At 42.7% G+C, this 24,173-nt stretch overlaps 1 protein-coding gene across 2 annotated transcripts in view; it reads left to right on the top strand.

Annotated features, from left to right (window-relative positions):
- The first annotated feature begins 1,477 nt into the window (after positions 1-1,477).
- Positions 1,478-24,173, top strand: part of PPM1L (protein phosphatase, Mg2+/Mn2+ dependent 1L) — a 259,043-nt gene continuing 236,347 nt past the window's right edge. Inside the window, exon 1 of one of the 2 annotated variants that reach the window (XM_036350562.1) lies at positions 1,478-2,657. In XM_036350562.1, coding sequence (XP_036206455.1) covers positions 2,259-2,657 — 399 coding nt within the window. In that variant the 5' untranslated portion in view covers positions 1,478-2,258. The remainder of the gene's footprint in view (positions 2,658-24,173) is intronic. The other variant, XM_036350563.1, reaches the window with a different exon arrangement.

The raw sequence follows: 24,173 nt of genomic DNA, 5'->3' as shown, positions 1-24,173 counted from the left end.
TAACTTATGAATTTGGGAGAGAATGACCTAATTTATTTCTAAGCTGTTTCTCTATTTACCAGGTGCAAAATACCGGAAAGTACAAAGCAGAACAGGTGACCATGTCGCAGTTGTCAGAAATAACACACTGTTAACAGTTTTCCATATTTCCATCCTGTTTTTTTTTCCTATGCATGTGTATGTAATTGAGATCATATTGTACATGCCGTTTAAATGTCAACGTTTTTCATTTTTTTCTGGTTATGATGGCAATCTATGTCTTTCGTAAAAACTTTGAAAAAGTTGTAGAACACAGACAAAAGTCCAAAGCAGAAAATAATAATAATAAAAAAAACACTGCAGTTAACCACCACGAACATTTTGGTGTATTTCCTTCCAGTATTTTATTCCTTCTTCTTTTTTAAACGCAGTGGGGCTCATACCAAGGCAGGAGTGCTTGGGCGGCCTCCACCGTCCAGCCGGGCGATGGAACTGCAGATCAGCACTCCTCTTCCTGGACAGGGGTAGCGAGAGGGACTATTTTCCCTTCACGCTCACCCTTCTCCGTATTCTAAGCGGGTTTGTACATAGTTCTCTTCTTTCCCCCACATCTTCAAGGCCACTGACACCTGCCCGTATTTCAACAAGTGATCCCGACGGCGTCTGGAAGCCCGTCCTCCTCTCCGCGGTCTTTCACTTCTGCTCGTTGAAGGACTCCCGCCCCCACTTCACCTTCTGCGGAGACAGCGGAGGTGGCAGGAGCTTCACAGGGGCCTCCAAACCCAAACGGCGGTCAGAGCCCTCGCCCCGCGGCAGGGTCGCGGGACCGCGGTGTCTCTCCGGGAAGGGTTGTGATTAAGGAGGGTCTTCGCGGCTAAGTCTCCGTTCTAGGGACGAGCGGCCGGCGCATCTTCGCCTCTCCCGAGGTTGTCATCAGAGTGCATTTCCTTGGGGCTCCGACTCTTCACATCCTACTGTTCTCGGGGGGCTCTTTCTCCTTTAAAGCTCACGGATCGCTCTTTGCCTCTCGGGGATCCTGGAAAGCCTCTGTCACCGAATCCCAAGGTCCGATCCTCTCCGCTTCGCTTTGCGAGCCCGGAGAAGTGCGTCCCTTTTCGCTTGCCTTACGCCCGGCGAGGCGGGGACCGCACTATTGTGCCGCCTGCCGGAGGGGGGGACGCTCACGTGCGGCTCTCCGCTTTCCAGCAGGCTGCAGGGGCTCCCGAGATACCCACGTTCAGACCATCAGGCCCAGGATTACATTGTCCTGGGAGCCCGCGCGGAAGGGAAGAACGGCCGTACACTGAGCTAGGCGGCGGGCGCACCCCTTTGCTCCCCCTAGATTCGCCTGGACCGCACGGGGCTGCAAGCGCGCCAGCCGCCGCCGAGCTTCCTCAGCCTTTGACAGCTCGGCCCGAGCACCTCGCGGCCCGGAGTCCCCGCTCCAGGGGCGGGGCGGGGCGCGCGCGTGCGGAGAGGGGCGGGGCGGGGCGAGCGGGAGGCGGGAGGTCGGGAGGGGGCGCGCGAGCGGAGCCGAGCGGAGCCGAGCTGGGAGGTGCTGGGAGAGGCAGGCAGAGCCGGCCGGCCGCCTGCGTCTCCGCGCCGTTTGAGCTGCGTCGCTGGGCTCCGCGTACCCCCACCTCTGCTCAGGCTCCCGCAAAACTTTTATTCTCTTGGGCCCCCCGGGGTGTCTGAAGGTTCGGAGCACTCGGCCGGCTCTGTGCTCCCCTGCAGCGCCGGCCCTAGAGGGGACCTGCATCCCTCGCCCGCCGGGCTCTCGCTCCCCGCGCCTCCTCACCTGCTGATCGCACCCCGGAGCGGAGAGGGTGCATCCGAGGAGGGGCCGCGCGGGCGCCTGCGCCCCCGAACTCTCCCGCTTACCGAGGCAGACCTGCCCGGCGCAACTTTAACTTGATTCCTTGCGCCCAGCTCGGGCACCAGCTGCTGCTGCTGCTGCTGCCGCCGCCGCCGCCGTCTCGGCCGCCGCCGCCTCACAAAGGCGCGCAGGGAGGGGTGGCGGCGCGGCCGGCGAGCACTGGCGTCCGTGCGCTGGGCGCGGGCCGCCGGGTCGCCGAGGCCGGGAGACAAAAGGGAAACTGCCGCTGTTGGCCGTACCCGGTCGGAGTAGGGTGCCTCCTGCCTGGCTCCGCGGTCCTCCTTCCCCCGCCATCGGCTGCTGCTCCGCCTCCCGCCCGGCGGACCATCCCCGCAGTGCTCCGGGACCCGCAAGCCTTCGGGGCGCGCGTCGCTGCCGGCGGTTCGGGCTCTAGCGATAATAAATGATAGAGGATACAATGACTTTGCTGTCTCTGCTGGGTCGCATCATGCGCTACTTCTTGCTGAGACCCGAGACGCTCTTCCTGCTGTGCATCAGCTTGGCGCTGTGGAGTTACTTCTTCCACACGGACGAGGTGAAGACCATCGTCAAGTCCAGCCGGGACGCCGTGAAGATGGTGAAGGGCAAGGTCGCAGAGATCATGCAGAACGATCGGCTCGGGGGGCTCGACGTCTTGGAGGCCGAGTTTTCCAAGACCTGGGAGTTCAAGAGCCACAACGTGGCGGTGTATTCCATCCAGGGCCGGAGAGACCACATGGAGGACCGATTCGAAGTTCTGACGGACCTAGCCAACAAGACGCACCCGTCCATCTTCGGGATCTTCGATGGCCACGGGGGCGAGGTAGGAGTTTTCTGGGGCTGTATGTGCGTGCGTGTGTGTGTGTGTGTGTGTGTGTGTGTGCAAATGACAGGACGTGGTGTGCTGGGGTGGGGGGCGAGGAAGGGAGAGGACTTGGGTGCGAGGGGTGTGGTGATGACCCGGTACCAGGTTGGATCAAGCCACTAGTTCCAAGTTGCCAAAAACAGGTTTGGACTCAGACTTCTTGGGACTGAGGGTCCATTTTGGGAGAGGGAGGGTCATCCTTAGCTTATATGGTACCTCATCATTTATGATGTTTCTCAAGGCCAGCCCCCAGCAAATGACTGTGCTAGTTTTGCGGGGAGAGTTAATCGTTTTCTACAGTGAACTTTGGCCTGAGGTCTGTCTCAGCGCCTCTGTTCTAGGGTTGGAGACCGAGGAAGGCACAAAGAAGGAAGAAAATCTCTTTGATCCTCATTAGGGAAACGAGACACAAAATGCAGAGCCGAGTCAGTGAGGGCTCAGTGAGGATGAAGGAAGAAGCTGTGACTCCTTCCCATCGCCTTCGCCTTGAGGAGGGACCCTAGGGACATCCCCGCGCTTCTTGCCAACTCCATTAACTTTGCAAATGCAGTCGGGCTAGTTGACAGCAGCGCCTTGCTGGCCGCCTGTGTCTAGCTGGTTCTGCAGCCGGGGACCGGAGATGCCCCTGGCCTTTGCGGAGGTGGCGATGCCAGGTCTCACCCCTGCGCCCTGGTCGAAGTGGGGCGCGGACGGCTCCCAGCTTCTCAAAGCCTTTATCTGGGGGTTCATGTGATGAGGTTAGAAGGCCGGTTGAGGTCCCTCGCCCTCTTTTCTGCGGCACCCTGATTGCGCGCTGGGGCTCAGATTTCCTGGAGGTCCGGGGAGGATTGGCTCTGGTCCTCGGGCATGGGCCCAGTAGAAATGAGTGGCAAATGTGACTCCAAAGAGCACCGGGCCAGCCGCCCCATTTCTTTCAATTTGGCAGTTTATAACAGTTTCATTGTTGCTCTCTCTCTCTCTCTCTCTCTCTCTCTCTCTCTCTCTCTCTCTCTCTCTCTCTCTCTTGGCAGCATACTTTCTCCCTTATGTCCTCCCTACCTTCTTCCCACCCCTTCTTCATCATTTCCCCCCTCTCCTCACACCCCATGCTCCCATCCAACTTTGCCCCAACTCTCTTCTTAGCCCTTCTGATCTGCGGGTGGGCTGTAGGCGATGTCACTCTCTTTCAATCTTTGCTTGTCCTTTGGCATTTGTTTTGGGTGAATATTGAGAAAGCTTCCAATTAGTGATCTTATCTGCATTCTATCTCTGATATAAAGTCACTTCACCTCCCACTCTGCTAATCTGTCCATGATACTGTAGCTTACCTGCCTTGTAGAAGCAGGTTTGCCAGGAATGGCAAACTTAGTTGGGAAATTTATTTGGTAGAGCTGAAATCAGTTTTTGTTCTTTCCCATTCACCCTAGCCCTTTCTATGTTCTGCCTTTCAAAATGAAGGTTTCTCATTGGTGGTAAATTTGAGCCTCCTGTGTAGTGTGGGTTCCTTTCCTCTGGGTCACAGGGTGGGGGAAAGATGTGAAGTTAATTGGAAGAGATGCTGTGTACTTGGGTGGTAAAAGCATATCTGAATGACATGGTTGCCAATATGATAACTGATACGACGTTTTCTTGCCTTGAGTCAGAATGTTTATATTTTCATTTTGTGTTCTAGACTATGATAAGTCTTTTAATAAAGCTTATATTTCTTAAACATTTTTATAATTAAGTTGTTGGCAGATGATATAATCTGTTCCTGGTCTTAGAAAGCACCGCTTTATTTTTAATTTAGAGGTCTGTATGTAATGCTAATGTTGTGAAACTTTGGCTTTGGCTGGTCTGGTGTGCTCTGTTGGCATGTTTTATTCTGCATGTGTAAGTGAATGCTATTTTACATTTTCTTTTCAAACCGGTTAGGGCTAAATTGATATTTTAAAACATGAAAACTGCAGACCCAAATTGGTTGAGAAATTTTCAGTACTGTCTTCTGGTAAATGTGTCACCCAGAGAAGGGACTAGATAAGTGCTTTTATTTAACCAGAACTATTTTACATGTACAGGGCTTTTCATTAAATTTTTAAATAATAGAGGAAAAGTGAGTATCATTAGCAAAATTATGAAATGCTTTTTATTTTGCCTTACATTAAAAAGCCTGCTCTTTGTAACATAATCAGTATTGTCACATTTTTAGGTAATTTCTCTCTTGCTTTTTCTTTCTTTCAAAGAAAATCCCACCATCTGCTTCTTACCTTTTGTGTTGTTTAGCTCCTTTAACATTCACCAGAGGAGGGTGCTACTGTTTGATTTTGGTAGAAATGATAGTTATCTTTTTTCAGAGAAGAGAAAGCTTTTTCTGAGCTCTCTGTTACTTCTATATATGCTGTCTGTAGAGTGCTACAGAAGGTAACCGAGGAGGCTAATTTTATTTCCAATAATTCACACTAATAAGATAGGCTGTAAAAAAACCACCAGGGCCCGTCTATAAATGGTAGTGCTTTTTAGATCCAGAAAGGACCTACGCCACATTGTGTGTTCATTTCATCCCATTTTTAGATGAGATGCTTGTTGATGGCTGAAGTTGTGACCTTCCTAAGGCTACATGGCTAGTTCAAGGCCTTCAGTTTGGTGATTTTTAAAAAAAATATATTTTATTGATTTTTCACAGAGAGGAAGGGAGAAGGATAGAGAGTTAGAAACATCAATGAGAGAGAAACATTGATCAGCTGCCTCTTGCATGCCCCCTGCTGGGGATGTGTCCGCAATCAAGGTACATGCCCTTGACCAGATTCGAACCCGGGACTCTTCAGTCTGCAGGCCGACGCTCTATCCACTGAGCCAAACCAGTTAGGGCAAGTGTAGTGATTTTTATATGAAACCACTGGACAGATTAGTTTGCATATTAACCCGGAAAGGCAGATAACACACTAGGGCAGTGATGGCGAACCTTTTGAGCTCGGTGTGTCAGCATTTTGAAAAACCCTAACTTAACTCTGGTGTCGTGTCACATAATTTTTTGATATTTGCAACCATAGTAAAACAAAGACTTATATTTTTGATATTTATTTTATATATTTAAATGCCATTTAACAAAGAAAAATCAACCAAAAAAATGAGTTCGCGTGTCACCTCTGACACGCATGTCATAGGTTCGCCATCACTGCACTAGGGATACAAAGGTGAATGAGACGTGACTCTCATCCTCAAAAAGTTTCAGTGTAGTGTCAGAGACAGACCTGTATGCCAAACATTTCAGCTATGGTATACATGGGGTGATATGGAAACACTGAGGGGGGCATTTAAATCAGACTGGGAGGTGGGAGGCCTGGGAAAGACAACCTTACTTCAACGTTGAAAGCATGGGTTTTGGCTTGACATCTAGCTTTGAATCTCTGCTCTGCCTTATACTAGCTGTGACCTTGGGCAAGTTGCACTTTATCTGGGAGTTTTTAATTTGAAAAACAATAATAGTGCATGCAGACTGTACCCTCATAAGTTGCATCATACACTGTCTAGGGCAGAATAAAACTAAAAAAAAAAGACCGTATCCTTTTATGTAATGATGTTTACTTTGAATTTATATTAGTTCACACAAACACTCCATCCATGCTTTTGTTCCGGCCCTCCGGTCCAGTTTAAGAACCCATTGTGGCCCTCGAGTCAAAAAGTTTACCCACCCCTGGTCTAGGGGAATACCAATGGAGAGAAGGATATGGAAGAAGAAAACTTAGAGACCAAAAAAGACTGCAGTGTTAGGGCAACAACATCCAAGGAGAGAGGCTATACATGTGAAAGCTACAACGCTGATTACTAGAAAGGTGTGTATGTTGGATATGGACCATTCATTAGGTATCCTTCAAACTCTATCTCTCTTTATTCTAACTTCTGGTGAACTGACTATTAAATCAGGATTCCCAGTATCCTAATATTGGGATAGCAATACCCTGGCTTCAGGTATAAATTTTCAGATTGGTTAAAAAGACTCTTCTCTATGATTAATTAATAAATTGGTACTCTTTTTTTTTTTGAATCATATATGAACATTTATTCCAATACTGCCAGCAGTGTGGGAGAGCAGCAATAAATTGGTATTCTTATTTGTACTTCAGGCTCTTATGAGTTGGGTTAGCATGAGTTAGTTCTCGAGTCTATTCAACTGTGTATTTTTGAGAAAGATATCTTTGGCTTTGTTATGTCAAGGACCAGACTCTGGATGGCCACGATTTCTAGATGGATGAAATCTTAAAGAGCCTTGTCTTGATGGTCCTATAGGCCAGCTTCCTCACTTGATGTCCTTGGGCCCTTGAGACATTCTAAACACCAATAGTATGGGTAGATGGTTGATTACATGTGTGTATATGTGTGTGTGTGTGTGTGTGTATGTGTATGTGTGTCTAAAGCTATGGCAGTGATTATTTTGCTGTATAACAAAGATTAAAACAACAAAGAGGTTAAAAAATAGCTCAGGTTGTATCAAGTGATGTGGGAAGTTTATTTTAAAAATTAAAACATAATGTTTACCTATGAACATTTTTTGTGCTTGCTTATAATTTTTATCCACAGGCAAAGGTGGGTTTTGTTTTATTTTCATATTATCTGAAGAAATATCACCAATTCTTTGAAGCAACTTTGTCAGTGTTCATGGCTAGAACCTATCTAGAACAACAGGTTGTTATGTATTCCATATGCTTATAGGCATTACTATATTGAAGGTCGCATATTATTATATCATACATTTGACAAACAGTTTGGCCAGTGGTTAAGCTTAGAGTCTCATCAGAGAGAAACTGTACTTCAGATGCTTGTCAGGGGCTACAGTCTTAGGGCTCAGCACTTCTCGGGAGCTCAGAAGAGAAACAGCTTACAAAGGGTTGCCTGAAGGAACTAAAAAGTCTAATTCTTTAGATCAGTGGTTCTTAACTTTTCTGGAGTCATGCTTCTCTTTGAGGATGTTGTGAAACTACAGACATATCCCCCAGAGAAAAAGGGACATGTGCATCAAGTTTTGTTTATAATTTCAAAGGTAAGTGGATGCATGAAGCCTCTGGATTTTTGGTTAGTCTAGATACAATAAAATCTGTTTTTGATAAATCTAGACCTGCAGGGAGCTGTCTACTTGGCCTCCTTGGCTTGATTGCCTTCCTCTCCATCACTTGCAAATACTGATTTGTGTGCTGGCTAGTGAGGGTTGTTATGATGGGTGGTCTTCCAAAGCTGTCTGACAAATCAGCTGCAAGGATGTTGTTGGAGACTCTTTTGTTAGGTTATATGTTCTCTTTATGCGGACCAAGGGAGAGATAGTTCTCTGATAGCTTTTTGTTTTTATCCGAAGGATGCCAAATCATATACCTGATTGGATTGTTTTGTGTTTGTTGGCTGCTTGCAGTGTTAGAACCAAACCTCTGGCCTGCCTCTAGCAAATGTGCAGAATTTTACTGGAAACATTCATTTGGTGCGTGAACTTCACTCCCAGGACAGCTTATCTTCCTACATTTGGCTTTCCTTTGTCCTGTTTCTGTCTTTCTCGTCTTACATATGTCATTTTATCTTGCTCTGGTATATGTATTTGTGTAAGCTTCATTGGATCCTTTCTGAAATAAGATATGATTCTGAATAAATAAATTATGAGTTGCACAATGAATGATCTGCTTTACAGACATTACAGCTGCTGCTGGTAAATGTTGGGCTCCCATATTACTGACAAACAAGAGGCCTATAGATTTAGTGTGGACAAATGCCTTATGATATAAGAGAACATTCGCATTATTTTGGTTTAAAATGGCACATTAGCCCTGGTTGGGTGGCTCAGTCGGTTGGAGCATCGTCCTTACACCAACAGGTTGTAGCTTTGATTCCCAGCACATCCCAGGTTGTAGGTTCAATACCAGGTCGGGGCAGGATGTGTTTCTCACATTGACCTTCCTCCCTCCCTCCTTCCCTCCCTCCCTCCCTCCCTCCCTCCCTCCCTCCCTCCCTCCCTCCCTCCCTCCCTCTTTCCCTCCCTCCCTCTGTGTCTCTCTCTCTCTCTCTCTCTCTTTCTCCCTTCCTCTCTCTCTAAGATCAATAATAATAATAAAAACTTCAGGTGAGGATTAAAAAAAGGCACATTAGCATTTCTGACAAAAAGAGCGGTGCTTCCCTCTTGATACCCATTCCCCCGACCCTGAACCTCTTTGTAGGTGTAGGTGAATGTAGGATTCTGTCTGCTGACCTTGATGCGTCTTCTGAACAGATTGTTTAGAAATTCAGTTCAGTGAAACCAACATTTCCCGTATACTCTGCCATAGGTGGAAAACAATGGTACACTGTTGTGTTCTCTATGATACCCAAAGATGAATCAGTACATTCTCTGTCCTCCAGGAGTATTCTACCTACTGGGAAAGGTGAGCTTTTTAAAAATAGCAGAGCTTACCAGACCCAGCTGGACCACCTACAGGAGGGTAATCGCCTGACTCAGGGAGCTTCGGAAGTCTTGGATCATTTTTTAAAAGTATACATTTTTATTGATTTTAGAGCAGAAGGGAGAGGGGGAGAGAGTGATTAAAAAATTGGCTGCTTCCTCCACTATGGAAGACAGTATGGAGTTTCCTTAAAAAACTGAAAATGGAACTCCCATTTGACCCTGTGATCCCACTTCTAGGAATATATCCCAAGAAACCAGAAACACCAATCAGAAAGGATATATGCACCCCTATGTTCATAGCAGCACAATTCACCATAGCTAAGATCTGGAAACAGCCTAAGTGCCCATCAGTAGATGAATGGATTAGAAAACTGTGGTACATCTACACGATGGAATACTATGCTGCTCTAAAAAGGAAGGAACTCTTACCATTTGCAACAGCATGGATGGAACTGGAGAGCATTATGCTAAGTGAAATAAGCCAGTCAATGAAGGAAAAATACCACATGATCTCACTCATTCATGGATAATAGAGACCATTATAAACTTTTGAACAATAATAGATACAGAGGCAGAGCTGCCTCAAACAGATTGTCAAACTGCAGCAGGAAGGCCGGGGAGGGTTGCGGGGCAGGAGGTAGGGGGGTAAGAGATCAACTAAAGGACTTGTATGCATGCATAGAAGCATAACCAGTGGACATAAGACATTGGGGGATAGGGGAGGCTAGGGGACTGTCTAGGGCGGGGGGATAAAATGGACACATATGTAATACCCTTTGTAATACTTTAAGCAATTAAAAAAAAAAAAAATTGGCTGCTTCCTGCAAGCCCCCTACTGGGGATTGAACCCGCAACCTGGGTATGTGCCTTGACTGGGAATGAAGCTGTGACTTCCTGGTTCATGGGTTGACGCCCAACCACTGAACCACACTGGCTGGGCAGTCTTGGATAATTTTGAAGAGGAACTGACATTTGACAATATCCTAGCATTTCAATAGACAGAGACACATTTTAAAAGATTGGGTAGAGGGAGGATGAAAAGATGACATTATAGGGGGAAGGGCAATGTGACAATGGTCTAGAGCAGTGTTGGCGAACCTATGACACGCGAACTCATTTTTTTGGTTGATTTTTCTTTGTTAAATGGCATTTAAAGATATAAAATAAATATCAAAAATATAAACCTTTGTTTTACTATGGTTGCAAATATCAAAAAATTTCCATATGTGACATGGCACCAGAGTTAAGTTAGGGTTTTTCAAAATGCTGACACGCCGAGCTCAAAAGGTTCGCCATCACTGGTCTAGAGCAGCGGTTCTCAACCTGTGGGTCGCGACCCCTTTGGGGATCGAACAACCCTTTCACAGGGGTCACCTAAATACATCCTGCATATCAGATATTTACATTACGATTCATAACAGTAGCAAAATTACAGTTATGAAGTAGCAACGAAAATAATTTTATGGTTGGGGGTCACCACAACATGAGGAATTGTATTAAAGGGTTGCAGCATTAGGGAGGTTGAGAACCACTGTTCTAGAGGAAGTAAAATGCAGGCACAGTTGGAAGAAAGGCAGGTAACCCCATGTCATGACCCAACTGCTGTCATTCTAGGAGCCCACTCATTATGTTTTTCCATATTTGAGGAGTACCTTCTGTGTTTTGATATACTTAATATTGTTTTAGGTTGACTATTTTTAAGTTAAGTCTATTACTTAAAAAAGAAACTTCGTATCAGCACTATAGTGGAAAATCCATACAATGAAATTCTTGGCCTCCAACTCACTAGAAGCTGTCTCCATCTTGATGGAATAGAGTGATTCTGAAAAGATTCCTCTCCTAGTCTTTGGCTGCCTCTGTCTCCCTCCTTATGCGTTTTATGCGTAGAAGGGTGGCTTTTAAAATTTAATTGTTGGCCATAATTTGAAGTGAGACAGGCTGCTTGCTGCCTTCACAAATGGAAGGCACCTCTAATGTTGCCATTCCTTGAGGTACCCCAGTTTGGAACAGCTTTCCACTGTGACTCACATGACAGATGAGATTCCATGTATAATATACCTCCATGGGGAACCCAGAGTTATGGGCAGTTCCCAGTGTTCTCACAAAAGTCCCAACTCATTTCTAATGCAGGTAAATGAGACGACATTATAGGAATAAACCTGAATTCTTTTTAGCTTATTTTAAAAAGTAAGTAATCCACAAGTTTTGGTACTCGAGCCATTATTGGTCACAAATTGTGACGTTTACAATGACAAGATACACCAGTGTGCTGGGACCACAGTTGAGGAGTCTGGCCTGGGTTTAGTGTACACACAGGTGATGCTCTGGAACTATTGTCAGCACTGATATTGAAAGCCACGCTGAGGAGCCTGGGCTGTGGGCTGTAGATGTTGGAGAACCATTGGATAGTTTTGAGCAGAGGAATGGCATATGATCCATGCTTCAGTAATCCTGTTCCTATAACCTATAGAGAAGATCAATGTGAATAAAGAAGATAGAAAGTGTGTGTGGGGGGAGCAGGTAAATTGGTAAGGGTGGGCCAAAGCAGTGAAGATGAAACCCATGGGTAGGGGCCATTGCTGGGAGAGAGGGAGAGAATGAATTGGAGAGCTCTGATGTGGTAAGCCTGCTGTCAGGGCGGCACCATCAAAATGAATGAGGGCAGTTGGGTGGAGGAGGAAATTTGGACAATAGTGAGTTTGGCTATACATTTGTTTCCTTTTTCCTTAGATTTACACATTTCCCGAGATTCATAAAATGTTTGTTGACCATTTGGTTGTTCAATTTGTAAAACATTATATCTGTCATACCTTATCTAAATGGACACATTTTAAAACAGAAAAATATACATTGTTTATAATATCTAATTATCCAAATAGTAAGACATTTCTTACTGTTTTAAGTTGTTAAGTTTAGGTGTTGTTACAAAGTCTAACTTTTCCAAGACTAAAAAAACAGCATGTTTTCATTCCTCTTCATTTCCCTGGCACTGACTTTAAAATAAAAAATATGTATATCATTCAGTCTCAGATCTAAGTGGTCCGCTAGGTGGTCCCTAGGCTCTGTCCAATTTAAATAGAGGCAGATAATTCTTTAGGAACTCAGTTTTTTAATAAAGGGAATATTTTTATTTTGAGTGTTAATATTTGAAGCATTTGTTTTATTCTTAATTTCTATTTTGATCTTTGTCTACTTAAGTAACATTTTTTGTGGTTTAACTTTTTTCACTATTTTAATAATTGTAGTTAATGAATATCAAAATAAATCCAGAGCAAGTTAAAATATTTTAAACTAAATTTTAAAATTATAAAAGTAATGTGACTACATGATAGATAGTATAAACCCCAAAATTAATCCAAATCTTATTATCCTGTGATATCCACTATTAAGATTTTGGTGTATTTCTTGCTTATATATATATATTTTTTAATATATTTTATTGAGTTTTTACAGAGAGGAAAGGAGAGAGATAGAGAGTTAGAAACATCGATGAGAGAGAAACATCGACCAGCTGCCTCCTGCACACTCCCCACTGGAGATGTGCCCGCAACCAAGGTACATGCCCTTGACCGGAATCGAACCTGGGACCCTTCAGTCCGCAGGCCGACGCTCTATCCACTGAGCCAAACCGGTTTCGGCTCTTGCTTATATTTTTTATATGCATTTAAAAAAATATGTCTTTAGTGATTTGAGAGAGAGGGGAAGAGAGAGGGAGAGAGAGAAACATCGATCAGTTGCCATCCCTACAGGGATCAAACAAGAAATCTGGACATATCCAAGCTCCTACATTTGGTGTACTCCATCCCTGGGAACTGCTTTCAAGGAAGAAGCAAATGCAGTCCAGCAGGATGAGACTTTTCATCTAAAACTAATCTCATAGATAGGAGATGATAGAAATAGCAGTGGGGAAATGTTAGGGGCAAGAAAGGAATATTGGGGACTGGCTATGGTTGTGGGAAATATTGATGATGCTCTGTTAACCACGATTGCCTTGTGTTGGTTAAAGAAGGACATTCTGACCTGGCTGGGAGTTGTACACTCTCAGGACCTGGGAGTCAACCTTGGAATTTGGTCCATTCTCATGGAAAGATTAACACCCTTGGTTGCCCAAACAATGGAGTCCCACTTTAGCCTCCTACTTCCCCATGCCTGTAATCCCTACCTCCCCATGCCTATAATCCAATTTCCTGTGTGATCTTTGTCCTACCCTATATAAGCAGCTGGCTTATGGGCCAGCAGAGCAGATTTTTGTGGATGACTTGCTGTTCTCCCATACTGCCGGCAGTATTGGAATAAACAGTCCTTTTCTGAAAACAAAACAAAACAACCCCCCCAAACACCCTCCCCCCCAAAAAATAGCCATTCGCAATAAACAATAATGATTTGTGTTTAAAAAAATATTTTTATTGATTTCAGAAGGAAGGAAGAAGGACAGACAGATAGAAACATCAAAGATGAGAGAGAGTCATTGATCGGTTGCTTCCTGCACCCCCCACACTGGGGATTGAGCCAGCAACCCAGGCACGTGCTCTTGGCCGGAATCAAACCTGGGACCCTTCAGTCCACAGGCCTATGCTCTATCCACTGAGCCAAACCGGCTAGGGCAGATTTGTGTTTTATTTTAAAGTAATAAAGGCTTGACTAGGAAAGTGTATGGGGTGAACATATCCTTGCATAATTTCTCTTCATCCAGAAGCACTGTTTTGTTTTTAGAAGACCAAATGTCTTACTACCAAATGATGGTTAATTTTAAACAGCAAAATAGTATTTTTCTCATTTGTTTATAATACTGGAGTTGGTATGTTTAGTTTGAGCAGATGCTAGTCTTGTGTTTCCATTCCAGAAGGCTACTTAATACATTATTCTCTTAGTCAACCTTAAGTCAAGCCCAAGCTTTGGTGATGGCTAGTTATAATCTGTTTTTAATATACATATTCAAAAGCAAAGTTTAAATGAACAAAGAAAGCCATCATTTAAAATAGTCACTAGCACTATAGTACTTTTTATAGCTTTCTTTTATACTTATAGGCCCTCCCTTAGAAAGTACAAAGCATTTTAAGTAACTATTCATGTAGAGAAAAACCATGCATACTGATAAATTGATATCCTTTCAATGAACTTGAAGTCTGTGCTATGTAAAGCTGTACTTAAAGAGTGAAGATATAGCCCAGCCGGTGTGGCCCAGTGGTTGAATATCGACCTGTGAACCAGGAGGTCACGGTTCAATTCCCAGTCAGGGCACACACCAGACTGCAGGCTCATCCCCAGTTTGGGGCCTGAAGGAGGCAGCCCATCAATGAATCTGCCTCTCCCTTCCTCTCTGAGACCAACAAAAATATATTAAAGAAAAAAAGAGTGAAGATAAAATATTTTACATTTGAAAAACAAATCTATAAGTTTAATTACTTGATTTCTTTGGATAATTCTTTTCCCTTTCACTATTTAGTGAGAATAGGCCCCAGTGTAATGGACCCTTAGCTGCCCCACCTTTCCTAGGATGAGGGAGGGCTGTGGTAGTTGAGTCTATAAAGAATGAGACTTCCTTTCCTCCGTTCCTTGAAGACAAGGGAGTTCCTGTCTGCCTTGGGGCATGGGGTTCCTCTGAAGGTAAGTTTGGGGCCACTGCATATAATTGTGCAAGAGAGACATGTACAACAATACCAGAGACACCATTTTCTAATGTGTTCAGAAGAACTGTCTGCTCCCCAAGCTAGGTAGCTCTGGGGCTATAATCACTTGGAAAGGGCACCTTTCTCTAATTTGTACAAAAATGAACGGTTCCAGAGCATTAGGCTTTCTTTCTGAGACTCACATTTTTATCATACCATCCATCACTGTTACCTTCCTTGTTCTGCACCTGTGTGAGCAGCTGACAGATAATCTATGTGTCTTACTTGCTAAACCAAAGACCAGTTATCCATTGCGCAGTGTGTCAGAAAACCTTATGACTTCCCTGGAGAAGTGAACACTTATTTGCATTTGCTTTTCCATGATGATACTCCAGGTTTTGGTCATTATAAATGTGAGTGGGAATTTAATGCCCTGTAGTAATAAATCTTAAATATTTCAAATTGTATCTTTAATAAGACAGCACTGCTCTTGGACAGTAAAGATTTTAATCTAAAACCACTTAAAAATTATTCTTGTAGCTATAGAATCACTAAAGGGTTGAAATGGTTCTATTCTAATAAGTATATGCTATTTAAAAAAAATCTAATAAGTACCTTCATTTCTCTTTTTAATTAAGTAAATTAACTTTCAGTTAAATTAGTCACTGGACATTTTCTGGCCAAAGAAGTCTGTACTGACATTGTCAGGATTTTATGGAAATCGAGTCATAGGATTTTAGACATGTTTGCTTTTTTCCTCCCTAGAATAATGAGGTGCATTTGCTACAACTGGTTTACATAGGTATATGATAAATATGGGTGTCCTAGAGTTTGGGATTAAGAAGTTTTTACTTCTCTTTTATTTCAACACTTAGATGTTTTTCTAAATTTCTGTTGAGAAAGAAGATAAATTTTGTCTTTAGATAGGCCTGGCAGGAATCTTGAATTGTCATATAATCCAAAATATAGTGCCTAAGGCTTCACAGCTACATGAATAATCTATTTTTAAAGACTTTCATCAAGGAGATTCCATTTGTCTCTAAAGAATTTTTTTCTCTGTAATCCTTTCTTTCAGGAAATTCATCTTCATATGGGAACTAGGTCTCTTTGGTTTAAGCTTATTTCTCTTAATTTGACCCTCAACTGACATACATTAGGATTAGGTTGTTGCCATTCGTATATCAGTAAAATTACAGTAATTAAAAGTCTCCTTCCCTTCTCCCATTTTAAATAAGTGCATCAATTTATGAGAGAAACACTCATCTCAAAGAAAAAGGAGATACAGATATTTTCTACCAAAGTAGAGCTATTTTGATAATAAAGGGAACGTCTTCCAGTTTTACAGATTGGTGGAGTAAATTCTAGCTAGACACCTAGATGGTGCATTAATTGGAAGTTTTTGTTTGCAAGTGATAGAAAACTCAACTGGCAGCAGCTTAAACACTAGTGACATTTATTGTCCAACATAAGGAAAGGAATGGAAGTAGCTGTTTCCAAGACTGGTGAATTCAGCAGTTCAGTAACTTCAAGCCTTTTCTAGAACTACATCCAGAGATACGAGAAAGAAACTCTATTCTTACAGCCTGAGGAAAACCTTTCTAGAAACTACCGCTCATATCTCCTAGGTCAGATTTGTCTAAACCGATGACTTGGCCATGGGGATACTATCATCATGGTGAACTCTGACCCAACATAGTTCACCTTGGGTTTGGGGAGGAGCCCCGCCTCCTCTGGAAGTCCTGAAATTCTGGGAAGGTGAACAAAACTAGGGTTTTGTTAGCTAGGAAGAAGGGGAAGTGGGAATGGTGGTTGGAGGGCCACACAAGTGGGAATGGGGTTCAGAGATGGTGGCCTGGATCATTTCTTGTTTGCACATTAGCAAATTCATCAGACAGTGTGGCTATAAAAGTATATAACACTGACATGGGGGAAATTAGCCTCAGAAGACTTTAAAAAAGGGTAAACCATCTTATTTTCAATTGGCTTCAGGATGACTTTGCCTGGGAGCTGAGGTGTAAATTTGGTATTTTAGGGCCCTCACAAATCTTAAGAAATGATTAGTAGTTAGTTTTGTAACTCAGATTTTCTCTCTGTTCTGTGTAAACTAGCAACAAGGAGGGGCCCGAGTGTTTAGAAAACAACAAAGTGGATTCTTTTTTCCTCTAATATGTGTTGTTCAGTATGGTTAATGCTGCTGATGAAGGTGAAAGTATCACAGCGGCTCTTCTGTTGGCTGCCATTTCTATTTGACTCTCTTCCTATTTTAGACAATGAATTTGTTGGTAAAATTCAGTAGGATTTTTGTCTCTTAAATATTAGATATCGTAACTTTTAACATTATTATTTTAAATATTTTAATTGATTTCAGAGAGGAAGGGAGAGAGAGAGAGAGAGAGAGAGAGAGAGAGAGACAGAGAGACAGAGAGACAGAGAGAGACAGAAAGAGAGAAACGTCAGTGATGGGAGAGAATAATTGATCGGCTGCCTCCTGCACACCCCACACTAGGGATCCAGTCCACAACCCAGGCATATGCCCTGACTGGGAATCAAACCGTGACATCCTGGTGCCTAGGTTGACGCTTAACCACTGAGCCACGCTGGCTGGGCTATTATTTTGTTTTAAGGAATTTGCCCAGCCAGTGTGGCTCAGTGGTAGAGCGTTAACCTAGGAACCAGGAGGTCACTGAAATCAATAAAATTTTTTTTTAAAAAAAGATATTTGACTCCACTTCAGGTCAAAGAGAAGAGATTCCTGGGAGGTTCAGGATTTTTGTACACATTTTGGAGGGGGACAACCTGGCAGTGGTCTAGGATACAGAGAGATGGGAGGGCGCTAAGCCTTCAGATTTTCCTGTAGACCAAATAAATGCACTTGGAGTAAATTCTGTGTGTGAGGATGAAGTACTCATCCTACCGCTGCTGCTACAAATTGGTTACAATGAGGGAATCTTTTAATTATCTTTTCCTGACTGATTATTGCCAGTCTATACAAGTGCTACTGACTAAACTTCCCACTTAGTTTTAATAGCCTTTCTGGTGATTCATTCTCTCCTTTTTTTTCTCTCAAGATATGCAATCATATTGTCTACAAAAAATGTTAATTGTCTTTCCTACTTTCTAAATAATTATACTTTTTGTTTTTGAATTTTTGCCTCATGATATGAACTAGAACAGAACAATGTTTTGTAATAGTCACGATAGTGGGTGTTATCCTGTTCCTGTATTTGAGATTATTTTAAAAGTGTGAGATGAGAGGAATGTGAAATGGCTTCCATTTTTGGATAATAGGGCCAACATTTCTTTAGTAATATATTGAAAGATGAAAACCAGTGGTAAAGTAGGAGCCAAAAAAGAAAGGATGGTCAAAGTGTAGAAACAGAGAATGAATGATCACAAGAATGGATTAGAACTTAACGTACATGTGATGCTGAAAATCAGTGGGCATTGATCGCACTGATCACACAAATGCTGTCTTTGAGGGAAATTGTCATCCATTTCACAGAAATGTCCTAGGAGAGCATTAGTCTAAATCATAGGCACAATATCAATTGTACAGGATACTGTTCTGCAGTTGTGGAAGGCCTGGAGAGAGACAGACACACAGGAAACTGTCCCCCTGGAGCTGGAAGTCTGTTGCTATCTTGCTCTGGCACTTTAGCTGGTTTTGATGAAGGTTGTGCTTGTTTTATCTTGGATTCCTTTGTAAAAAACCTCTGCTCTAATTTTCACTACCTGTCTTGTAAGGAAACTGTAGCTGCTTAAGGAAGAGTCTCATACTGAGTGAAGTTTAGTGTACAAAGACAAAATTATGCATAGACAAAATTTCCTCTGAAAGATCTTTCAAATTGTCCATAAAAACACAGTGATTTTGTACCTCTCATTCTGTAGACTATATACTATGTAGTTATAAACGTATAATATCCAAAGTAATGTATAGTATAGAATAAAGTATCTATTATAATAAAAGCATAATATGCTAATCAGACCAGACAGCTGAACAACCTTCCAGACATCATTCCGGATGACCTTCTGCATGAAGTTGCGGTGGCGGGGACCAAGGTAGAGGTGGTTAGGGGTGATCAGGCAGGTAGAGTGGTTAGGAGAGATCAGGCAGGCAGGCGAGCAGTTAGGGGTGATCAGGCAGGCAGGTGAGTGGTTAGGAGTGATCAGGCAGGCAGGCAGGCAGAGTGGTTAGGGGTGATCAGGCAGGCAGGCAGGCGAGTGCTTAGGAGCCAGCGGTCCCAGATTATAAGAGGGATGTCCGACTGCCAGTTTAGGCCCTATCCCACAGGGATCAGGCCTAAACCAGCAGTTGGACATCCCCTGAGGGATCTTGGATTGCAAGAGTGTGCAGGCCAGCTGAGGGACTGCCCCCCCCCCGCCCCCCGTGCACGAATTTCGTGCACCAGGCTTCTAGTATGCATATAAAATAGAGTTTAATAGTGTTTTAAATGACATAGAGCAGGGGTGGGCAAACTTTTTGACTAGAGGGCCACAATGGGTTCTTAAACTGGACCGGAGGGCCGGAACAAAAGCATGGATGGAGTGTTTGTGTGAACTAATATAAATTCAAAGTAAACATCATTACATCAAAGGGTACGGTCTTTTTTTTCAATAGTTTTATTCATTTCAAACGGGCCGGATCCGGCCCGCGGGCCGTAGTTTGCCCACGGCTGACATAGAGTATCTTGAGTTTGTGTAAATTTGTGAATAATACCATTTCACTGTACCTTCTATAAGATAATAGAGTAAGAAAGTGAAGAATATTTTGATTTTTCAGGTGGTGACAGAAACTTTTTCATTTTAAAGAGAACATATTATATATATCCTAGTGTGATCATTTTGAGAAAATGTCATTTCTTAAAATTTTAATGATATGAAGCAGAGTAAACATGTGGCTTTTTGGAGTTAGGAGTAAGATGAATATATCCTTATTATTTTTAAAGTCAATTTTAGAAAGATAATTATAATGCCATATTGAATACTTTATTTTTGATCTAAGTGCCAGCCATATCTTTGGCAGCAGATGGGAATATAGAGAGGTGGGCACTTAGCCTGGTAATTTATACTCATAAACACATAGAAAAGGTTTACACTTGCTGTTTCTTTCTGACCTATATGGCTTGAGACCCTGCGGGATTTTATTATCCTTTGATTTCAGAGGAGAGACTAGTCGGGGACTCTGACCTCTCCTTTGCTGGCATCTCTCCTGAGCATCTGATATGGTACCTTCAGGCCTAAAACTGTTTTGGTAAGTGTCTGCTCCTGGGTTTGTCTGAGAATGAGACTCTTTGAGCAGCAAAGAATTCTTGGAAGGAAGCTTTTATTTTTAATACCTACGAGATCCAAGTGGCTGCCGATGAAGAAATCACACGGGCAAGGAACTGGGATCCTGATAGTGTCCAGAGCAGCTCTGCACATCTCTGCGCACCTGCCTATCCCAGCCACAGACCCTGCTCTGGTCCACAGAGCCACACAGAGGTGGAAGTTGTTTATCCCCAAAGGATTTTGTATTGTACAGTTTTAGACATGAAAGAGTTCAGGTAAGCATTTACTTTGGAAATATTGCTTAAGTGGGAATTCTTTGATGAAAGGACAGCTAATTTTTTTTTTCTCAAAAATAGAATAATAGGGGGAGTGCCCAGCTGATGTTCCCACTTTACCAGAGTGATACCTTCATGGTGACTTTATGTTATGGTTATTAGGACATTCTATTTTCTTCACTTAAGAAATTTTAACATTGATGCAATGTTTCTTGGTACGCCTTCCATCTTCAGATTTTTCCAATTGACCTAACTCTTCTTTTTAAAAACAGTTTTATTGGGACATGATTGGCACACAATATACTACATACATTTAATATATAGTTTGATAAGTTTTGTATATACCTGTGAAACCATCATCACCATCATCAAGATAGCAAACATATCCATCACCTTCCGAAGTTTCTTCATGCCCCTTTGTTATGCCTCTCTTCTGCTCCTCTTCAATCCCTCCATCTCTAGGCAACCACTAATCTGCTTTCTCTCACTATAGATTTAGTTTTCATTTTGTAAAATTTTATATAAATGGAAAGTTACAGTATGTGCTCCCTATTTTTCTGCCTCCCCCTGCACATAATCATTTTGAAATTCATCTATGCTGCTACATCCATCAATATTTTGTTTGTTTTTATTGCTTAGTATTCTATTATGTGGATATACCACAGTTTGAACATCCATTCACATGTTGTTGGACATTTGAATTTCTTCCACTTTTTGCCTGTGAACATTCATGTACATGTCTTTGTGTGGCTTTTATTTCTCCTGGGAGAAATAAAATACCCCAGGAGTAGATTGGCTGGATACTATGGTAGGTGTATGTTAGTTGTTTTTTGTTTTTTGTTTGTTTTTTTTTTTTAAAAAAACTACTAAACTAAGTATTCTATAAAGGGGTTGTGCTATTTTACATTTCTGTCAGTGGTATATGAGAATTCCAGTGGCTTTCCATCCTTGCTGGTCTTTCCATCCTTGAGCTGTTCTAGAAGTGGTTTCTCAATGTGGGTTTAGTTTGCATTTTCCTAAAGACTAATGATGTTGAGTATCTTTTTAGGTACTTCTTTATAAACATGAAGGAGGAATGGTTATTAAATCTTGTTTTCTTGTAAAATCTGACTTTTGTCCTTGCCTCTGTGGTGTGAGTGAAAAAAAGAGCAACAGAGGTGAAAGGGCTAGACATAATTAGACATGACCCCCTCTTACTGAAAGGAGAGAGGCCCAGAAGTATAGCCTAGAAATAAGAGGTGTGGACAGATTGCACAAGGTAACCAAGAAATCAGATGAAACAAGGAGAGCAGGAGAGAAGACTAGGGCCTGTGACTACTAACGATGGTTTGTATTATCAGATTCTTTCATTTTCCTAAAACCACATATTCTTGTATTCCAGAGTAAAAATCTGAATGATATTTCTCTTAGAAAAGTGCCTTTGAAAGCATAGACTATAGACACTGCTTCTGCTTTCATCCTACTTACTCATTTCCTCTTGCCACCTGCCACCTTTTTAAACATGGTTTTTGGAAGGTTTTCAGGGTCTCATAACTTCCACATGTGCTGGCTTGTTTTCAGCCTCATCTTCTTAGATGTTTCTTTAGGATTTGGCTTTCTTGACCACCTCTGTCTTCTTTAGACTCATCTCCTTGGTACCGCTTATATTTTTTTGCTCCTTCTCTGACTTCTTTGGGGGTTTGACTTCCTTCATGAACCTGGGTTTCAAGGAGGGCTGTACATGGCGAGTTGGTCTCATTTTGTTTCTTTGAGCCAGAATTTTTGCAGCTTCCATGGATTCTGCCATCCTTTCTGAGTGAAGGGCTCTTCTTCCCATCTAGTGCCCACATCACCACATGCTGACTTGATATTTTGTTTCTGGGTATCATTTCCTTAACTACCTGTCTGAAACCGAATTTGCTTCCTGTGTCCCTAGATTAATTTTTTTCTCTAGATGTGTCTCTTCCTCTCATGGGGCTGTCATTGCCTCAGTCTCCCATTCCTGAACTACCATGTCTTTTTAAATTATTATTATTGATTTCAGAGAGGAAGGAAGAGGGAGAGAGAGAGAAACGTCAATGATGAGAGAGAGTCATTGATCAGCTGCCTCTTGCATGGCCCCCACTAGGGATTGAGCCTGCAACCTGGGCATGTGCCCTGACGGGGAATTGAACCATGACCTCCTGGTTCCTAAATCTACACTCAACCACTGAGCCATGCCAGCTGGACTTACCATGTCATCTTTGTTTCTTCCTTCTTCATTTAAGTCTGTGAGGTTTTTGTATAATACCTCTCATCTCTAGCTCCATCTTTATAGTTAGACCAACACCATGCTCCTGCAGGCTTTCATTTCTTCCCGCTAGGATTGTGACCGTGGCTTCCTAACTGTTCGCTTAGTCTCCGGTCTCTCTCCATTGAATCCATTCACTGATGATAGATCAGTCTTCTAAGAAACTCTCTGGGTGGATACATGGTTTCTTTTGAAAAAGTCTATGATTTCTATCAACCATGATTTATTTCTCTGAAATTTGGCTTTTGAGTTGTCCTGATGGCATCCCTGACTGCTTTACCTTATTCAACCTTATCTTCTGTCACTCCCCTACAAAACTCTGCACTATAGCAAAATTGGTCTCTTCACCATTCCCCGAATGCCTGATGGACGCACATGCCCACTGCTGCTATTTTGTTAACCATTTCATTCTATGAGAGATTTCTCATTCTTTATTTCATGGCTCCCTTCAATTTCCAGCTTAAAATAGTCATTTCCGCCTTTGAACTTATGGTCTGTGACAGGCCATTGAACATGTTGTGTTAGTGTTCATTTTTAAGGTACTTTTCTTCTCTAACCAGAGTTCAACTTCCTTGAGTTTCTTGCCTCTGTTAGGTCCCCACGGTGTGCCTCCACTGATCCAGATGGCTTGCAATATAAAAATAATGCCTTATAATAATTCTAGAAATAGTGATGCTTAACAAATGGGAAGAAAACGCTAAGTTGCATGACTGCATTTGTTATCACTTATATCTGTTGGATACCAGAGAGCTCTGCTCATTCTGGCTGTCAGGCGCCTACGGCATGTGGGACGCTTTCATTGATTCGCTCACTGAATCCTCAGGGTCCTTTGAGGCAGCTGTTGTTTATCCCCATTTTATAGTTGGGGAAACTGAAGCTCAGGCTTCTGTGTGCCCAGGGTTACACAACGTCTAAGTGGCGGAGCTAGCGTGAAGTTACTTTCCATGTCTGCCTGACTTCAAAGTCCTCCTCTTCTCCGTGCCACACTGCCTTTTGCAGGCCTGGGTTGGCAAGACATTCAGATGAGGGTTGTTTCAGAGGTACTATTACCTCTCTGCTTCTGACACATTAGATGATCTGTAATACATGTTTCAAGTACGTGTGAATAAAATCAAATTGAGGAGATAAAGTAATTTATTTACACTATTCATTGTATTTACGCTTTGGTTTTGTTTTTGTCAACTCTCATGGCTTGTGCATTGTATCGTCCACTCAGAGCCCTTTAAATAATGAACAAGGAAAATGCAAATTAAATATATAGATTTGATTGCCTTGTCACAGACCATAAGGAGGGAACGATTAACTTAAAGCTGACATGACCAAGCAAGAATTCATGGAAAAGTTGGAAATTGAGAGGAACCTTGAAATAAGGATAAAACACAGATAGCTGTGGGGAAGAGAAATGAGAAATCTCTCAGAGAAGGGAATAGAGTTAACAACAGAATTAAAACCTAGGCAAGTGGTTTTCATCAGTTTGACAGGTAACTATTTCTGGTTGTAAGGCAGGAATTTTGAGAATTGAGGCTGGCTCCTCAGAAGAAGCTGGGCAACATTCTCAGATTTAGCTCCATCTGCCCTTCAAAAGGTGGTTCAGTTATTTCCTCAGGGGTGTTATGGATTATTGGACATTAGACATGCCTCAATTTTCAAATGTTAAGTACAAAAGAACATGTCCTG

This window comes from Myotis myotis, unplaced genomic scaffold (genome assembly GCF_014108235.1).
Source record: "Myotis myotis isolate mMyoMyo1 unplaced genomic scaffold, mMyoMyo1.p scaffold_m19_p_2, whole genome shotgun sequence".
Classification (NCBI taxonomy): Eukaryota; Metazoa; Chordata; class Mammalia; order Chiroptera; family Vespertilionidae; genus Myotis; species Myotis myotis.
The sequence above is the reverse complement of the archived record's forward strand: the minus strand, read 5'-3'. Positions and strand labels throughout refer to the sequence as shown.